Genomic DNA, 21,382 nt, shown 5'->3' on the forward strand with positions numbered 1-21,382 from the left:
TATTATCTAACTTACATGTTATGTAACGTATCGGACAGTGTACTTTTCGCAGAGGGAAAGGCGTGTATTTTAATTCCGTCTGACCAGAAACGTGGGTAAATCATATCCAGACCGGCCATAAAAAAATGAATGACCAAAGCATATCGTCGTTGTCGGGTGGAAACTTTGTATGTCCAAAACCGTTCGTTTTGTATTTATCATTTTAAAAATGAACTAAACTAGTGAAAACAGCCGATCTATAAGCACACAGCGCCTCGCGGTGTGAGGCGTTGTGTGCTTATAGATTGGAGGTTTTCACTACTTTTGTGCTACGGCCTTGTATGCTGAAGCAGGGCTTTACTTTGCAAAAAAAAAAAAAACATACCAATTGAAACTTGGAGATACGAGCAGCGACGATATCCAACCCTGTTTCTTAGGATCCGTGCGAGGAAGACACTTGCTGACGCCATGTTACAAAGACGATGGCCAGAAGTCTTATTCGGGCAGCCTTATTGCAGCCGCTAATCATTATTAGCTCCCCGATAGTCCATTGTTATTGGTGGTTTTCATTAGTCTGCTGTAAAAAAAAAAAAAAAAAGAAAAAGAGGAACTAAATGGGGCACGCTTCGGGGGCACGGTGGCACAGTGGTTAGCACTTCGCCTCACAGCTAGAAAGTCCTGGGTTTGATTCCCGCAGGGGGACACTGTGGGTGCTGGGGGCGTGTTCCTCCCTCTGCATCATCAACGCCCACACCCTAGGTGGGGTTGGCGATAGGGCCTTCCTGTGTTGAGTTTGCATGTTCTCCCCAGGTCTCCTAGGGTTGATACCCTCACAAAAACATGCAGTAATCCTGGTCTCAATAATGCCTCCCCCTGGCCAGCCTGATGGAGGGGAAAGGAACTGGTTGGAATAACGTGTTCCTTCCACGTGCTACGTCCATCCCAGGGAAATCCCCCCTGTCAGGTGAAGAGAAACAACTTGGACTACCCATGCATTGAAGGAAGCATGAGGTACAGTCCATTGTCTCCCCAGGCGCAGCAGAGGGAGAGCAGAGCCCAGGATTACATAGGCAATTGGCACTGGGTGAAAATGGGTCGCAAAATCGTGGGATAAAAAAAAATAATAAAATGGGGCACGCTTCCCTTTAAGGATGATGATAATAATGACAAATGCTAGAGCTCGGTATCGGTGGCTCACATAAGGAACATATTTCAAGGGTACCGTGAAGACATTCTCTACAACAGAGTATAACCGAGGAAAAAAAAGAAGAAAAGAAAAGGTGTGATTGACCTTTGAAAGAACTCTCTTTCTTGCCACTTTTAAATTTGGGAGTTTGACCCAGTGAAGGCTGACATACATAATCTCTAGACAATCTCTTACTTCTCCATTGGTGCCAAGGGAATATGCTCTCTCTCCCTTGTTTAAGACTCTCAGCTAGGGCACCATCGCACCAAAGTATGGCCGCCAGCTTTTTTGGGGCGCGGCCGTCGGAAAAACGAACAGCGCATTCTGTCCCAATTCATGGGCTGCAATTGTAGTCCGACACGTGCCATGTTGAGGACCAACACAGGTGTTCTGATTGCCGTAGAACAGGGGTCTTTAACGTTTTCAGGCCAAGGACCCCTCAGCTGATAGGGAGATAAAGCAGGGACCCCCACTATAGGCTATTGTTAGGGTGGCCACCAGCAGGACCTCAGAAAGGAGGACACTTTTCCGGGGCGCGCTGTATGGGACCCCCAAATTGATGATTGGAGAAAAATAAATAAAGTAAATAAAATAAAATAAAATAAAATAGAAGCTCATAGCTTGTAGATCGGCTATTTATGAATATAGTGTAAAATAGGTCTAAAGTGGTTTAAACTAACTAAGACTAGCCTACCTCCTTTATTTATGCACCCAAATACCCTTCATGAATAATTTTATTTCATGATGGCCCTACACTGTATCTTTTTTGCAATTATTCTTGAGTTAAATTGTCCCATTAGAAATCTAATCCACATGACTGTGAGTACATTGAGTTATTGCCTGTCAGTCAAAACATGCATTGCGTTCTACCTTTTCTTTTTCTGACATCAACCCGTTACACACAGTGCTGCAAAGTGCATGATACTCGTCAATTCTGCGCCTCTTTATCAACTAATTTATCTTGCTCCATTGTTGGCTAAATGACGTTTCGTTTCAGCGTCTTTTTGGGCAAATCTGAGCTGCAGTTCATCTAACTACTCGCTGTGGTTTCATCCACAAGCGTGGGAGGAGTGACTGGAGCGTTCAGTGTGAGCGAGCTCTATAAACGAAATGCACACACAGCACGCGACAAGCTGCGGTGCGGTGTCGTGCTGTGTCTGTGAGCTTGTGTATCTGCTATTTTTCTATACCAATGAAACGGTATATGTAACCATTAAAGCAATAACACATGCACTGTAGCCTAATCACTCTGAAAGCCGGACAATTAGGTGTCTGGCCAGAGGCTGAGCTGGGCGGAGGACAGCAGGCTCGAAAACCGGACTATCCGGCGTAAATCCGGACGAATGGCCACCCTAGCTATTGTATAGAATTGTGTTGCAGATTTTCATCGACTTGTTTGACAGCACTGTCATCAGTATATGTTGGATTCATGTTAATGTGTTTTTTTTCCAGACATTTAACCACTTTGACCTTTCACGCTGTACTTGGTCTGATCTTTTTTTTTACTTCTACACCAAACCTATTTTCCAAAAATAGCAGATCTACAAGCTCTCAACGCCTCGTGCTGCGAGGCGTTGAGAGCTTGTAGATTTTTGGCGAATAGGTTTTTCTCAGAATAGGGGCGGCATAACTCAGGGGTAGAGAAACCGTTATTAGAGCACGAAGGGTTCCCGGAAGGGTTCCCAAGCTCGCAAAGCGGCACTCGGTGCTGTGAGCTTGTATATTTGCTATTTTTCAATAGTTAAAGCACAAAATAATGCGTAATAATTTCCCAGTTCCCATTCCCCCCTATGAAGAACATTCATGGGGGGCCCGCAGGGAATCCTTGTACCCAGGGCCCAAAATTTGGTGTGACGTATGACTGTGTCCTAAGAGCAGTGGTGGAAAAAGAACTCACATATGTTTACTATTATAAAAGTATAATACTGCAATGTAGAAATACTCTGTTACAAGTGAATGTCTGGAATTCTAAATTTACTTAAAAGTACAAAAGTATTGGTATCAAAATGTACCAAAAGTTGAAAGTACCCATTATGCAGAATGTCCCATTTCACAAGTTGGCAAATGTCTAAAAGTGGTAAATATACTTTGAAAATAGCCGAGTTACAAGATCGCAATGCTCCTCTGCGATACACACAGCAAAATCAGATACAAGCATGCAGTCCCGCACGCACACACTAACACACTCACCAGAGCACACGAGCGGAGTGGAGCGATGACAAAAGCCGCTCCGCGCTCCAGAGGGCTCTTGTCCCACTCGCTCGTCGCTCTGGTCGGCCACCGGGCCGCTCCGCTCCCCGCCGCTCGGTCACTCAACTGGATTTTCGCATCTCTCGCTCCGCGCTCGCTCCACGCTCCGCTCAGGGCCGTCAATCAGAGTCAAAAAAGTAGTTTGCTACCATGTCCGAAACACTTTCTCCCTTGCCAGTGTGTTCCCAACACAAATGGCTGCGCTAACGTGAGCCTCGGCTTTGATGGAGAGCTTTCCACTCGCCACTGTTTTGTTGGAAACATGCGGCGCGCGGCCCCAACAGGATCAGCTCGGAGCGGAGGAGGGTCGGCGCTCAGACCCATTATAAAAGTCGCTCGCTCACGCTCAACTAAAAAAAATGTTCGCTCCGCTCCCCGCACCGCTCGCGCTCCACTCCGCTCGTATGCTCTGACACTCACACATACACATATGCACACTCAATGGTGTCCCTATTGGGCAAAAATAGCAGAGCTGAAACTCGCACTGTTCACTGTGTTCTGCTATTTTCTAACCAGTAAGACTCCCTAATCGGGAGATAAGCGACCGTCACGTCGCACACACAAATTTTAGAAGGCAATCGTAGCCAATCAGGAGGGAACATGGGAAATGGGACAGATCCATGTTGATGACATGACTTTAGAAATGCTGTGTACCGCTTTGCGTGATTTTAGGGCAAAATCTGTAGGAGCAGTGTCCAAAAATGTGTTTTGCAAAAATCGGCCTGATGGTGGCGCTAGAAGAGGGCCATGACGGAGAGAGGGGCAGCTGGTGGAGCTTTTCATAGTAACTTGCGACCTGCCGGTCGCAACAGGGTTAAGCGGTTCATTTCAACCTACTTATACCTTCTCTAACATCCTACTTGCTGCTTTTTTCTCGTTGTTTTATTCCATTCTTTATAGTTAGCTTTTTTGTCCTCCCGTTTCCTTCACTTCAATTCTGTTGTAAAGCTGCGTCTGTAATGTTTCTTTTTTTTTTCATTAACCTCAAAGAAAGAAACACATCTTTGATGTTTGGATTGTTGGGGTTTTGTGAAGAGAGAATGCCGATTGATGCATTGTGTGTGTGTGTGTGTGTGTGTGTGTGTGTGTGTGTGTGTGTGTGTGTGTGTGCGTGTGTGCGTGTGTGCGTGTGTGAGTGTGTGAGTGTGTGTGTGCATGCGTGCGTGCGTGCGTGCGTGCGTGCGTGTGTGTGTGGGTGTGCGTGTTTGTGTGTCTGTTGTTTTCATTGTATCTTTTTCCATTAACCAACACATTCTCAGTTCCAGTGGCGTCAGTTCAGTAAAAGTTAGGTATGGCAACACGACTGGTGTCGCACATGCATGACTGGTGTTGCGCGCGTGCAAGACACCAGTTATGTTGCCATACCTTAGCAACAGGCATGATGAATTTATTTTAAAGAGGCGGTGCCATCTTTTTGTACTTTTTCCGTTTTTCATGTGTCTAGGAGGTTGACAGTATTTCATTAGACCCCCTGGTGTGGTTGTTATCTATCTATAAATGCGACAAATCTCTGTCTGTCTGCGTGTCTGTCTGTTTGTAATCCGCTTATTTCAAGAACCGTTCGTCCCACCGGCTTCAGATTCGGCATGCGCGTTCCCCGCCGCCGCGCGGAGTGCAGTGCCGGGCCTCGACCCGACCCGACTCGCGGTTTTCCGAAACCGGCGCAAAACGTTCAGAATCTCCTTATGCGGAGCTGATTGTTGACATCAGGCTGTTCCGGAGGAAATCGGCGCAAGCGCTGACTCATTGTGACATCACTTCATAAAAGGCTCTGAGATCACGTACACACCATGAGTCAACAAAAAATGCCATGGTTACGTATTCTGATGTTCCTATATGGGCATAAAAGGACACAGGCAAACATTATGGTCAAAACGGCTCTTATGACAAAAGGTATAATGGGGTTTGCATTAAAGAGTGGGGCATTCATTCCCTATTTCAAATTAGGCACGCGCGTTCCCCGCCATGGGCATAAAATGGATGCAAACAGACAGATACGGATATCTCCATATATGAGCATGAATGGACACAGGCAAACAGATGGTCAAAGATCTCCATTTATGGGCATAAAATGGACGCAAAAAGACAGATACAGATATCTCCATATATGGGCATAAATGGACACAGGCAAACAGATGGTCAAAACGGGTCCTATGACAACAGGTATAATGGGGTTTGCATTAAAGGGGGAACCAGCACTGTGTCTGCAACACAGTCGGAGGCACAGACAGATACAGAGATCTCCATAAGGGGCATAAAGGGACACAGACAAACAGATACAGAGATCTCCATATATGGGCATGAAATGGATGCAGACAGACAGATACAGATATCTCCATATATGAGCATAAATGGACACAGGCAAACAGATGGTCAATACAGGTCCTACAGAGATCTCCATATATGGGCATAAAATGGATGCAGACATACAGATAACTCCATGTATGGGCATAAATGGACACAGGCAAACAGATGGTCAAAACGGGTCCTACAGAGATCTCCATATATGGACATAAAATGGACGTAGACAGATAGATATCCCCATATATGGGCATAAATGGACACACGCAAACAGATGGTCAAAACAGATCCTATGACAACAGGTATAATGGGGTTTGCATTAAAGGGCGGGGCATTCATCCCCTATATAGATTGTTCCCGAGTTGGCCAGGGCGCCGACTAGACGCTCGGCCGCCCTTTGGGCGGCCGAGCTTCTAGTTAAAGCAATAAGCCACAAGAGGCGAGTGGTTACCGGGGTAGTATACACCGGCTGAGGCGCTGGGAAACACGAGGCGGAGCCGAGTGTTTCCGACCCTCTCAGCCGGTGTATAACCACAAGCCTCGCGTGGCTTATTGCTTTTCTAAAACGGTCACAATATTGCAACATGAAAATCATAGCATTCCATTATTTAAAGAAAAAAGTACACTTCTCCGCCACCAGGAAGAGACATTTCCTTGTTAACCAGCCACATCCAGGAACGGAACTTACGGAAGCCAGTGTGTGTTTGTAAAGTCACGTCATTCTTTTTGCCAAAAAATAGGGAAACAACACTTATGTGTTAGATCAGTCTCATGTTAAGAACCATATTCGATCCATACACATGTTTATTTTCATCCAGATTTAGCTGCTATGTGGGTGAACATCACATCAAAAACGCTAGCATAGCAACCTAAACTAACAGCCGAGTGGTGCCTGGAGAATAGAGGGCGCTTGTTGCCTTTACAAGCCCCGCCCGGAGCCATTCAGTCACTGCATGCGGGCAGTGCTTAGAAGCACCCGCACGGCAGGATTTGAGAGAAAATCAAACGCTCGCTTCTCTAGTTCAGCCTCACGGCACAATGGAAAGAAATAACGCACCTGGCTTTGATATAAACTGATTCAAGGTGTGGGTTATAGTCTCATATACCACAGCAACCAGCCAATCAGAATCAAGGAATGGAACTAGCCGTTTTAGAAGAGCAATTATGTATTCCCTTTGTATTTGGGATTTCTTCCTGGAGGCTGCCACCTTGTGGGTAAAAATTGCCGGTCGAAAAACACAGATATAATTACATCATACCCCTCCCCATTTACCATTCACCCAACACTGTGGGTGTGGCTAACTTCAGCTGGGTCACCACCCACCATGACAACCAGGTATACTTAATGAACTGGTGGGTGTGGCCACATAAAAACCTAATTTTAACTCTTTCTGTACACGTTTTGGGAAACATTCTTCCTCCTAGTATAATCATAATAGCTGATAATCATATTTTAGAGGGGGAAAAATTATGGCACCCCATCTTTAAGATTATTATTTTTTTTGTAGCCAAGGTATTGCAGCTGCCATACCTTGCCAAACCCAATTAACGCCTCTGCTCAGTTGCTCTGCTTTCCTCCTCCTCTCTCACGTCCTTCTCTTTCCCTCCATTTGCGTCTTCCCAGAAGTCGGCCATTTGGGACAGATTTATTTACAAAAGAACATTGATAGTGGAAATAGACGATCTACAAGCTCACAACGCGCCGCGATGCGACGCGTTGTGAGCTTGTAGATCTGCTATTTCCACTATTGTTTGAACGTTTAAACATATATGAACAGTTTTCAACATGTAAACGATCATGACACTTATCACTAAATAATTCTGATTATGTCAAATAATTGCGATTAGACGATTATTATGTAATAATTGTGACAGCCCTAGCATTGCATTATTATTGCCCTTATGGTTAATTCCTATTATTATTATTTTTTTTTTACCTTTTAAAATGGTGGCTCCCAACCATTTCTGGATCAAGGGCCCACTTTTCATGGTTTTAAAGTGAATTGTGATTCAAATCTTAGTGTTTTGCCAATTATTTGGGGGCCCGCTTGCAATAGCGGAGCGGTTAAGTGCTACGATCTTTCATTTTATGATAAAAGCGTGAAAATTGGCATGAGCAGTCTCCATGGGTCACTTGACAAGAAAATTGTCCGAGGCAATTGAAATTTCAATATGGTGGCCATTTTTCAAGATGGCCGACACCTTAGTTCAGCATTTAAGTAATGTAATGGTATATTTGGTGATACAAGCATGAAAATTGGCATGAGCAGTCTCTGTGGGTCACTTGACAATAAGCCACCCACAGCCACTTGAAATTTCAAGTTGGCGGGCATTTTTCAAGATGGCCACCACTGTAGTGAAGCAATTAAGTGATATAAGGGTTTATTTGGTGATACCGGCATGAAAATTGACATGAGCAGTCTCTGTGGGTCACTTGACAATAAGCCACCCACAGCCACTTGAAATGTCAAGATGGCGGCCATTTTTCAAGATTGCCACCACCTAAATGGAGTATTAAGCAATAGAATTGTTTAGTTAGTGACACAATTACGCACATTGATATGAGCAGTCTTTATGGCAAGAAATCACTTCCAGCCACTTGAAATTTCTATTTTCAAGATGACCCCCTGGATCCTCAAAAGGTACATTTTCTCATATAAATGTATGTATTTTTCATTATGGCCGATTTGGTGTCATTCCATTTTAGATTATGTTAAAGAACAACTTTTAAGACATCAAAATACAACTGTGTTGATCATAGATAGATTAGAAAAGAGTGATTATCTGCACTACCAGGACACACTGGTGATATATCACTGCTGTTAAACTCAGAATGGGGTTCAATGTCAGCTAATTGAAAGTTAGTATCCCAAATGCTGTCTAATTACCCCAAAACAGTTAGTTAGCTGCACCTGAATTGACAGGTTGTGCAAGCACGGGAGAGCCGAGCCAAGGTTAAACAGTATTTAAATGGCATTGGAAGAACGATTGGACCAAGTGTAGGGTTAAGACATGAACTTAGTTGTATCCCATACATCAAAGTGCTTGGTAAAATGTGGTTCAAGGATAAACCCTCGGCCTGTGCCTAAGACAGAAGCCATCATAACAGTTGAGAAAACTAACTGGGACAGATGTTTCATTTGTCAGCAGGTCACAGAGGAAAAACAATTCAGCAGAGAGCACGATCATACTGGTTATGATGCCGTTGCAAGAAATTTTCCATTATTTCATAACAAAAAAACATTGCATGGATGCACCTCAGTGATGTAGCCCAAGCTCATCAGGATTTCGGGTCTCGCAACATCATGCCCCTCACTTGGTTGACCCAGCCGGGGTTGATTAAGTCCCGATTTACGTCCCGGTAGCTACCCACCATCAGTCCCATTAGAGAAAGACAGGACCATTCACCCCACCGCTCTGGAACTACTCGGCCGAGACTGGGAGAGGAAAATCTGGCGCATGCATGGAGGGACTAGGCTTTGTGGATTGACTCCTGTCCGGGCCCCTCCTATGTCTCACCAGGTCCAGGACCTGTGAGTTGCACCAGACTCCAGCCCCAGACATTTCACTCAGGAGTGGTGGATTTTGAGCCACAATGGTACTGCAGTCTCCACCTGACCCAATGGTGGTGATTCATGCAGGCTCCGCTTGTGGCTTGAATGGCCCTCCTAAAGGCCTCACAGTGGGTTTGTTGGGCTTCTTCCTCATGGAAGACACAAGCTGTTGCGCTAACCCAACCTGCTCCCGGATGTCCGGCTGTCACCCGCCTCTCTGGTGGTCACCAGACTATTCCTGGTTGTCATGTAGTCTATTCTATGAGTCACTATAAATAAGATCAATGCTCTGCCTATCTTACTTAGTCCAACCCGACTAGATGAAGGTGATGGTATAGAAATCACATTGACAAGACACAGGGCAAAATATCATTCAAGCTGTAAATAACACAGAGCTGGAAAGGGCCCAAAAGAGAGCATCTACTGCTGCTGAAGACACCGAAGATACCAAAGATATCATGTCAAGAGGCTAAGAAGATCCCAGCCCTCAAAAGCGTTGTGCTTTATCTGTGAAGATGACAGTGCAACGTCCCCCTTACAGGACGCAATGACAATGAAACTTAATGAAAGGGTTAATGAATGTGCCAGGAATCTAAGCGACAAGAAGCTCCTTGCAAAGCTTATCATTGCGTCCTGTATAGGGGACATTACATTCTCATCTTCACAGATAAAGCACAAAGCTTTTGAGGGCTGGGATCTTCTTGGCCTCTTAACATGGATATCTTTGGTATCTTCTGTGTCTTCAGCAGCAGTAGTTTATCCTTTTACCACCTTTTACCAAGCACTTTGATGTATGGGATACAACTAAGTTCATGCCGTAACCCTACACTTAGTCCGATCGTTCATCCAATGCCATTTAAATCCGTGATCTGTACACCATCCGGTTTGTGCCCTGGTAGTGCAGATATTGACTATTTTCTAATCTATCTATGATCAACACAGTTGTATATTCATGTGTTGAAAGTGGTTCTTTAGCGTAATCTAAAATAAAATGACACCAAATTTTCCTTAATGAAAAATACATACATTTCTATGAGAAAATGGATCTTTTGAGGATCCAGTGGGACGCCATCTTGAAAATAGAAATTTCAAGTGGCTGGAAGTGATTTCTTGTCAGAGACTGATCATAACAATTTGCATGCTTGTGTCACTAACTAAACAATTATATTGCCTAATGCTCCATTTAGGTGGTGGCAATCTTTAAAAATGTCCGCCATCTTGAAATTTAAAGTGGCTGTGGGCATTTTCTTGTCAAATGAGCCTTTGAGACAGCTCATGGCAATTGTCATGCTTGTATCACCAAATAAACGATTATATCACTTAACTGCTCCCTAAGGTGGTGGCCATCTTGAAAAATGGCCGCCATCTTGAAATGTCAAGTCTCTGTGGGTGGCTTATTGTCAAGTGACCCACAGAGACTGTTCATGCCAAATGTCATGCTTGCATCATCAAATAAACCCTTATATCACTTAATTGCTTCATTACGGTGGTGTCCATCTTGAAAAATGGCCGCCATCTTGAAATTTCAATTGCCTCGGACAATTTTCTTGTCAAGTGATCCATGGAGACTGTCCATGCCAATTTTCACGCTTTTATCATGAACTGAAAGATTCTGGTGAAAAAAAGCAGTTAGCCGCTCCGCTACAATGACTCCTGGCCCACAGGTTGAGATTCACTGATGTAAAACAAGACAGGCTTTAGAACAGTGCAGGCTCACCGACAGAAGCAGACTTTAGACCCAGCCAGGCATGCCGAGCGAGGCATACACCCTATATAAGTGTAGTGATGTGAACTCTGCCTGCGTGCGTTGTGTTGTGATAGGAGTCACTCAAGTCTCTGAAGATGCTAGGCAGCAGCCATTTATTGACGGTCACTGGCAATGAGGAAATATACCGGTAGGGCCAGCGCAGCTTCACAACTTCAGAAAACAAAGCTAAACAAGAAAAACAAAACACAAATCAGCATGTGTGCAGTGACATAAACGGAAGAGACACTGGGAAGACCAAAACACAAGAAAAAAAATCATGGTGGGGCCCCTTTAACGTGGGTTATAACGCAGTCGTTTCGCAGCGGCTGACCCAGTCTGTCGCGTCTCTCTCTCTCTCTCTCTCTCTCTCTCTCTCTCTCTCTCTCTCTCTCTCTCTCTCTCTCTTCTCTGCGAGACCCAATAAAGCCAGCAGCCTGCATGGGCGTGGGAGAGAGAGAGAGACCGATCTGGCAGGAGTCACATGTAATCCAATTTTCCCCTCATCTCCCATTTATTAGTTCGTTCTAGTTTACTGATCCGAGCACTTGTTTTCCTTTCCCTGGGATTTGGAACTAATTTACCTTTTTTTCCTCGTGTGTGTGTGTGTGTGTGTGTGTGTGTGTGTGTGTGTGTGTGTGTGTGTGTGTGTGTGTGTGTGTGTGTATGTGTATGCGCGCATGCGTGCGTGACTGCGTGTGCTTGCGTGTGTGTGTGTGTGTGTGTGTGTGTGTGTGTGTGTGTGTGTGTGTGTGTGTGTGCGTGCGTGTGCGTGCGTGCGTGTGCTTGCGTGTGTGTGTGTGTGCGTGTGTGTGCGTGCGTGTCTCCCCAGGCTCGCGTCCCCGTGACTGTGGCGATCTGTACGCCAGCGGTCAGAGGGAGGATGGCATCTACTCTGTGTTTCCCGTCCACTACCCCGCGGGCTTCCAGGTCTACTGTGACATGACCACAGACGGAGGGGGCTGGACCGTGAGTCTCACACACACACGACAAGCACAACCTGCTGTCTGCGCCGTGCACCATCCAGCTCGTGCACAGACAGCGAGCACGGGTGCACGCACACTAGGGCTGTCACAGTCAGGGACGTGCTGGGCCCCTGATTCAGCCCGGGAAAAAGAGTTGGAGCGGCCCTCATTGCGCGCTATAGAGATATAGAGATATAGCGCTGCTGCTACTCAAAGATTTGTGACAAAGTGACAAGCCAGTGGGCCAATTACATGCTAATTCGTTGTTGTCGGGTGGAAACCTTTTAGGCCTATGTCCAAAACCGTTTGTTTTGTATTTTTCATTTTAAAAAATATTTAAACTAGTGAAAACAGCCGATCTACAAGCATACAACGCCTCGCACCGCGAGGCATTGTGTGCTTGTAGATCTGCTGTTTTCACTATTTTTGTGCGACGGCCTTGTATGATGAAGCAGGGCTTTGCTTTGCGAAAAAATGTACAAATTTGAAACTTGGAGATACAAGGTTTCTGCCAGACAGTGACGATTTACTTTGTTGGCCGCCCAGCCCCCAAAATGGAACGAAGGCCGACTTTTTATTTTAATGTTATTTCTAATGGCCGGCCTGGACCGGCCGGGAATGAACCGGCCGTTCGGAAGTTGTCCCGCTTTTCCCAATGGTTCCCAATTTTCCCTGGTCACAGTTATTACACCAGTAAGACTCCCTAAATCGGGAGATAAGCGACCACCAGGTCGCATACACAAACTTTGGAAGGCAATGGTAGCCAATCAGGAGGGAATATGGGAAATGGGACAGATCCATGTTGATGACATGACAGATAACGTGTACCGCTTTGCGTGATTTTAGGGCAAAATCTGTAGGAGCAGTGTCCAAAATGTGTTTTTCAAAAATCGGCCAGATGGTGGCGCTAGATGGGACAGATGCATTTTGATGACTTGACTGTAGAGATACTGTGCACCGCTTTGCGTGATTTTAGGGCAAAATCTGTAGGAGCAGTGTCCAAAAATGTGTTTCGCAAGAATCAGCCTAAAGCCTCATGGTGGTGCTAGAAGAGGGCCATGTGAGAAATGGGTGGAGGTTGTGGTTTGGTAGCCAAGGAGTGTGTGTGCAAAGTTTGGCATGGATCGGGCAAACGGTGGAGGAGATATGAGAAGGGCAAAAGTGTGACGTGTGACGTGTGACTGACAGACTGACCGACTGACAGATGGTGGAGGTTTTGATAGCAACTGCGACCTGACGGTCGCAATAATCGTCTAATCGCAATTGTTTGACATGATTGCAATTATTTTGTGATAATCGACATAATCGTTTACACGTTGTTTATATATGTTCAAACATTTAAAAAATAGTGTAAATAGCCGATCTACAAGCTTGTAGATCGGCTATTTCCACTATCACTATTCTTTTTAAAGTGTAAAATTGTGAAATGTGTCCTCCATTTCTTTGTATAGGTTACGTGTCATATTTCAAAGCCTACAAGCCAAACGGAAATGAAATTGTCGATGACAAAAACACAATTAAATTGTTAATCGCAATTATTTGAGAGACAATTAATCTTCATGTAAAATGTCATGAGAGAGAGAGAGAGAGAGAGATATTGAGAGGGGGGGGGAGGGGACAACACAATGATGAGTGATCAGGAAAACCATTTTCTCTCTCTACTCTCCAAGTTTGGCATGACTTTTAGTCGGATTCGTGAGCCCCTAATAATTTACAAATGAAGCAACTGTGGCACACTGTACACATACACGCACGCACGCGTGCGCACGCAAGCGCATGCATACACACGCATGTGCATACACGCACGCACGCACGCACGCACGCACGCACGCACGCACGCACGCACGCACGCACGCACGCACACACACACACACACACACACACACACACACACACACACACACACACACACACACACACACACACACACACACACACACACACAGTTAATTTGTCCCCAGACATCATTATGAGGCTTTTAATCAAAGTGAAAAATATACACGCAAAAAAAAACTGGAAGGTAATCGTCACTGTCGGGCAGAAACCTTGTATCTCCAAGTTTGTACGTTGCTTCACCAAGTAAATCACTGCTTGCATACAAGGCCGTCGCGCAAAAGTAGTGAAAACAGCAGATCTACAAGCACACAACGCCTCGCACCGCGGTAGTTCATTTTTTAAATGATAAATACAAAACGAACGGCCTTGGTAATACAAGGTTTTCACCCGACAACAACGTAATGAAATGCTTTGTCTGTTCACCTTTAAAAAAACATATGTCACCCTTTCTTTCTTTCATCTATCGATGCTGTTTATTAAATCTACGCATCAATCGTTTTCATCGAAACAAATGTCGGGATCAATCTGCCTGTGAAACCTTGATGCCTGTTCTGAAGTTTTTGAAAATAATGAATGACAAAACTAGAAAGTTGTACTCGTAACAGTGGACATTAGAATAGTGATGCGGTGTCTAATGCAGCGCTTCTCAATCTCTGTCATGTCACGGACCCCACAAGGTCGCTTCAGTTGGATTTTGTGGGGTGATGATACAAGGCGACCGTTCGCGCCGCCCCTTTCGGATCATTCGCACCGCACCCGTTCGTGCCGCGCTAGGTCGCACGTCATCTCGTCTTTGCTTTCACTTTGTATGTAATCGCACCACTCAAACCATACAGGTTTGAACCCAGCTTTAGAAAAGCACTATTCAAATGCAGTCCATTTGCTGTACGAATCTCATTTGGAAGACTATTCCAAAGCACATTGACCTGTAAAATGCAGCTCTCTTTGTGGAATTGGACTTGAACTGGTAAAGTTATATTGAATACCGATGTGTGAATATCTGAGCAGCAAGTTATATTATTATAAAAAAAAGAAAAATAATATTTTTTACAAATGGAGTCTGGGTGTTAATGACTCTATGAAGTAAGTTAACTAGCAGAAAGTCTTTCTTTGACACTTGGCCAACCAAGTAAAGGCCCTATCAGAGTACAGTCTGCGGTGATCAGAGTCATCACCGCGGTGTAGTTTTCTAGCTATCACCTAGGCGTTGTAATACTTTTTTAGGTGATAGCTAGAAAACTACACAGCAGTGATGACTTATCACCACAGACTGTACTAGATAGATAGATAGATAGATAGATAGATAGATAGATAGATAGATAGATAGATAGATAGATACCTGTATTATAAGGGGGGAAATCAGTTATTGCCCAGAGGCAGCACAGCAGTATAAGGTTATTTACAAACTTACAGAGAAGTATGAAAAAGATAAAAAGAAAAACAAGAACAGAGTACATAGTACAGTAAGTAAGTACAGTAAGAGCAAGGTACATCAAGAAAGGGAACGAATTATATATATATATATATATATATATATATATATATATATATATATATATATATATATATATACACACACACACACACACACACACACACACACACACATTTGAAATGTTTATTAATGCCCACATAAGTAGAAGTAGTAGACACACACACACACACACACACACACACACACACACACAGTATATACATAAAGTGTCCTAAAGCACAACTATCAATATAATACAGTGCCCAAATCAAACTGACCATAACAGTCAATGCTAGTAAGGGAGCAATCGTTTTTTATGAGCAGCACCCCCTGGAGGAAAATAGGGGAGGGTCATGCTATTTTAATTTCAATCCTAGGGAGGGTCTGCTGATTTCACTTTCAATTCAAGGGAGGGTCATGCAATTTTTCAAAAGTAAACAATTGCTCCAGAGGTACAGGCACTTATCCAACCATTGTCAACAGCCTTCTGCTTCATTTAATGACAAACCCTGGGTGCCATCCCTAGAAATGCCCCACAGTCACTGCAGTTAGTGAATGAACTGAAGTGGCTGTGTTTATTCTACAATGTATTTTCCTAAAACAATGGAGAGCTGTGCAAGGCAGCAACAATGGTTGTCAGAACTGTATCCCCCATCCCTAAAGTATAAGTGAAATGGTGCTAAAAACAATTAACATTAGGTTAACGATCGCTCGTTGAAAATGCGCATTTGACCCAGATTTGACCACAGGCAATCAACAGCACAAAATGAATGGCAAAATGAATGAATGAAATGAATGGCAGCTGTTAGATGTGTTGTGCACATGTGTCAACTGTTTTATCTGTAACCTAGATGTCAAATAACCTGTTCTCAACCTGTGAGAACTTCTCACCTTTTTTGTGATGTCCACGTTGACTTTTACACTAGCAGCAGTAGGCTACTCACTGTGTGTTACTTTAGTTAGGAGGGTGTGTTAGTTTATATTTGGAAATGTGTTTTTGGGATGAAGTGCAGCTGGGATCTCAATGCATTATATTAGCATATGCATTATTGTGGGCTCGCCTATAAGGCGAGCACACTTTAGATATTGTCATTATTTATCTATCAGGCAGGCAATCAGTAGACGGGATCTTCGGTTCCTTTCTACTCCTACATACTTAGTGAGAAAATGAAAATAAAAACATCAATGTGTTCAGTTTACAGTGGCGAAGTGTGCTATTATTTTTTATAGCAATCGGCCAAATGGTGGCGCTGTAGGAAGCCTTCGAAAGTGCGATCTTTGAACAGGTATAGCTCATGCTGTGTTATACATACAGCCATGAAACCTGTATACACTTATGCGTCTCCTCATGCCGAACAACTTTTACCCTCTAACTTTTGACCTCTGACCTTTAGGTCTCCCACAATTCGGAATTATATGAAAAACAGTAAAAATCTATCTCCTCCTGGGTTTTTTTCGATACGCGCACGAAACCTTTTTCACATGAACTTTGGACCAATACGGTCAGATTGATCAACCAGATTTTTTTTAAAGTGAAATATAATTTTTTAATAATTCAATCAATATTGTGGTTTTATGCAAATTATTCTTCGGCCTCTAAATCATACATGCAAAGTTACACGTTCATGGCATTTGGCAAAGATGTGGAGGGTTAGTCAAAGTATCACTGAAACCAATTTTATTCCAATCGGCCAAAGGGGGGCGCTATACGAAGCGTTTGAAAATTCAAACTTCAAACGGGCATAAGTCATGACTCGTTTTGTTTGAAGACATGCAACTTGTTACACGCGTGCTTTGACTCAAGCGGAAGACATCTGTGTCGTTGTTAAGTAAGCTCCGCCCTTCAATTTTCCGCCATTTTGAGCAGTTTGTAAAACGCGTAAACCCGCTTTTATTCTGGAATTTTTGCTCCACGTGCACAAAACTTTTTTTACGTGAACTTTGGACCGATATCTAAAGATCTGTCAGATCGGATTTCTTTAAAATTGAAACATGCTTTTTTAAATAAATTCAATGAATATTGCAGTTTTATGCAAATTATTCTTCTGCCTCTAAATCATACATGCAAAGTAACATGTTCATGGCATTTGGCAAAGATGTGTAGAGTGTTAGTCCAAATATCACTAAAACCAATCTTACCCCAATTGGCCAAAGGGGGGCGCTATATCATTTTGAGCAGTTTGTGAAACGCTTAAACCCGTTAGGATTTTTGTTTGCAATTTGCATGAAACATTCTACACACAATCTAAGGACCTTTATCTAATATGCCTATGAAGTGCACACACACAAAAAAAAAAAATAATGAATATAGCTGCAAGCAGCGATAAAGTGGCCAAAGCCAAAAACACCTCAAATCATGAACACAGCCTGCAATGTGCGTGAAATCTTGCAAGCACATTCCCAATAGATCAAGGAACAGATACCACCCTTCTTACATTGGCCTGTTATAGCGCCACCAGCGGGTCAACTTTTGCACAACACATTTTTGGAACAAAATGGACCAATCTTTGACGTCAGTAACGTCAAAGAGAGCACTGCCTGCGATCTTGACATTTTGTACATTTATAGCCATTGTTTTCTGGCTTGAAGCGAGCCCACAATTGTTTCGAAGGAACAATATTTTCTAGTTGTTCATTGCTGCTGCCGCCTTCACCCGTTTTTAACCCTAAAAATCCTAATAATTTACTGTAAAAAAAAAATAATAATACTAATAATAATGCAGTGCTCACCCAGAACTTGCTTCTCTGTTCTGTTCTCACCACTGGTTAGGAATAACTAAGTTTAGGTTTTAGGCAGAATTTTACTGTGGTAAATGTCATGTTGTAGGGGAGGGTCAATCTTTTTTATTTTAATGCTTGGGGAGGGTCATTGATTTTTCCCCCAATTGAGAGGGAGGGTCATGGCATTTTACAAAAGGGCTTATACATTTTCTCCAGTAACACCCCTCAATAAAAAAACGACCCCTCCCTTAGTGCAACAAGTATCTCAAAATCATGTCAAACACAAGCAGAAATACAAAACAAAAAAACTACTAACACAACCTAATAGCGCAGTGTCCAAAGGTCAGAGAGCTAGACACAACTAGGGAAAAAAAAAAGTGACACAGCAAGACGCACAAGAGCACCCTCCCTTGAATGTCCTTAGAGGTCAGAGTCAGTGCAGATATAATTCCAGTAAAGAAAAGAAAAAGGCTACCGTCGTGCTAATGATAGGGCCTTAAGACGTAAGTTCTTGCATGTCTTTTGCACTTGTTCTACAAGAAAAATCCAGAACCAGGCAGTTCCGGATTGTTCTGGATACGTGCGAGTCCAGCCGACTCCCAATTCCTGCTTCCAGGATGGTCTCAGCCATGCATTTGTAGACCGGTCCTCAGGGATAGAATTAAACATCTCTTGCGCTGCCTTTATTTTAGGAGGTGGCGGAACTCGAGTCTGCTTGGAGGCACTGCCTTAGTTGCTTTGTCATGCCAGATATATGTCATGTTTCGGGGCTTTCCTTGCTTGTGGGGAGGGTTGCAGCCTCTCTGGAGCAGTTCCAGCACCAAATGCTGGGCCCTGGGTACTTTAACTATTGCAGCGCTGCGAGCTTGTAGTAGAAAAACCTATGTTTCTATGTCAGTGGTGCACAAGCTTTTTCATGTGAAGGACCCCCAAAATTATATGTATTTGGCCACAGACCCCCATCTCAAAATATTTAGTTCCAGGGACCCCCCAGAAGCCTTTCCCGAACTAGTTTGGGAGTTAATAGTGCATTGTATGGTGCCTAAACCGAACTAGTTTGGGAATTATATGGTATTTACAGTAACCTTATTAAGTCTTACGTAACGTCAGGCCGTTGACCGCGGTTTGTTTACATTACAAGTTGGCATCATGCTGACTTTAAAGCTCTTTATCTCTGATGTATGTTTTTATGGCAGAAAACAACCTCTTTTCACGCCTAAATGGCCAAATTATGATCCGCTAACATTAGCTTTAGGCTATACAGGATAATTTCTCGCAACATCCTGTCTATAGTCATGTGACACGTGAACGTGATGACGCGCACATGCACGCACAGGGGCGTTGCGCAATACTGGGTTGGGCAGTGGGCCGTTCCCTTGGCAACGCACATTGGGCTCTGGCTCCATAGTGGGCGTTAAAAGAATGAAGACATCGCTGCAGGGGCGGAGCGTCCGGTTAAGCTGGGTATGCGACCGCTTACCGGCCCGCAGAGGCCCGGCCGTCAGCCTCCGATAGTCGGTCAGTCTCAGTCCAAATGACCGTCAATCTGCCTCGCAATTGGGTCCCCTATCTGTATTGCACTGCCTATGTTACACCTATTTCCTGTTATAATAACCTGGGTAAAATGTCGCGCATTGGGAAGTAAAGGGACACACACACTTTATTGTGAAGGACAACAGGAAGAGACAGACTTCCTCTCGAAGAGTTGACTTCTATCTTCACAGACAGACAAAATGGTGTTTACGTTTAGTGATGGCTGCAGTGGAACCGTGCACTTTCAAAACCTTTTGTATGAACTAAAATATACCACAGACACTTTCAAACGAGACAGGGGTTGTTGTCGGCGGGGGCCGATCATTGTGGCTCGCATACCGGCCCGGTCTGTAATTGTTCCGCCAATGCATCGCTGCATTAGGGTAGGGCCGTTTAGGGGCAACTGTTGCCAATCATCGCCACTCTTAAAGTTGTACCATGTAACTTTTTTTATAAAACAAATCTTAAAATTGTCCTAACTGTTAAATCGCTAAAGTTTTAGAACACCCACTCCGTTATTTTCAGCTTCTGAAGCCTTCTCTTTATATGTTTTCTTCTTAGCAGTGACAGGGGCGGGATTTCGCGCCAACATGACGTAATCTGCATCATCTGTATACGTTGTGTATACGTTGCCCAATCACATCGCCGATCATGCACACATGGTACACTACCGGCCAATCACAGCTTATCTGCTCTGGTCTCCAGGAAGCGCCTCCGCTTGGCTACAGTGTTTACCATGGTGAAGGATTTTAACCTCTTAATCCACAAATCCTGGCCAGAAAATTACGTTCTACCATGCGTTCTACCCCTCCACGGATTACTATCGGTCGCGGTGGTTTGCTGGCGCCGCTCCGGTGGTCCGCGGCGGTGGTCCGCGACGACTCCGGCCGAAAAACGGCCGAAAAAAGCAATACCGCTACTGACCACTAGTTGAGCAACTTACACAGTATAGCTTTAACTCTGAAGTGGTTAAACGTGTGTGGGGGTGTATTCGCATGTCATATTTATATGTGTATATTTTAGTATTAATCTCATATTGACCTGTAGCACGGACGTGCATGTCTGCCAGCTGTAGCATTGTAATTGGCTAGCCTTTTGGATGCTTGTTTCATAGCCTGGAGGGGTTATTGCTCTGCAGTAAAGAATAATAATGTATGGCATAATATTTTGCCGTTGACAGATTTGAAAAATATTCAAGAATTGAGGTTCTTGGCCTCCTGTCAACATACCGAAAGTACATAACGGAAAGTATGACGCCATCGGCATACATAGTAGGCCTATAGACTAGTATGCGACGGACATGTTTGACACAAATGATCTCATGGCAGATATATCTATGACTTTTCATCGTTTAGTGGAACTCTGTAAAAGGTAGAGACACATACATTAATGTAATGAGTCAGAAAAAATAAATACGTGGAAGTGGGACTGAGTTACTAGGGCCCAAGGTGGAGGGATTTCCCCCTTGGGATAATAAAGGTATCTATCTATTTCATTCTTTAGCTATTGAAAAATAGCAGATCTACAAGCTCGCAGCGCGGCACTCGGTGCTGCGCTGCGCCTGCTATTTTTGAAAAGTCGTAAAAATGTGTGCAAATCTTTGAATATATGTATTTTTTTAAGCGAACATTTGTAACTCAAATTTTGCTTCCGAGGGTGGTCCCTGGAACTAAATATTTTGAGATGGGGGTCCCTGGCCAAATACATATCATTTTAGGGGTCCTTCAAGTTTGAGCACCACTGACGCAAACATAGGTTAAAAAAAAAAAAAAAAAAACAACCTTAGATTGATTTGAAATATTCAAAGACTAGCAGATCTACCAGATCTACCAGCTTGCAG

At 43.8% G+C, this 21,382-nt stretch overlaps 1 protein-coding gene across 1 annotated transcript in view; it reads left to right on the forward strand.

Annotated features, from left to right (window-relative positions):
- The window catches only part of fibcd1b (fibrinogen C domain containing 1b), a gene marked incomplete at both ends in the record, with an annotated part of 511,759 nt that overhangs the window by 191,731 nt on the left and 298,646 nt on the right, over positions 1-21,382 (forward strand). Inside the window, one exon of the mRNA XM_080743825.1 lies at positions 11,847-11,983. Within this exon, the coding sequence (XP_080599951.1) occupies positions 11,847-11,983 (137 nt within the window). The remainder of the gene's footprint in view (positions 1-11,846; positions 11,984-21,382) is intronic.

This window comes from Nannobrachium achirus (assembly GCF_963921795.1).
Source record: "Nannobrachium achirus genome assembly, chromosome: 15".
NCBI classification, from domain to species: Eukaryota; Metazoa; Chordata; class Actinopteri; order Myctophiformes; family Myctophidae; genus Nannobrachium; species Nannobrachium achirus.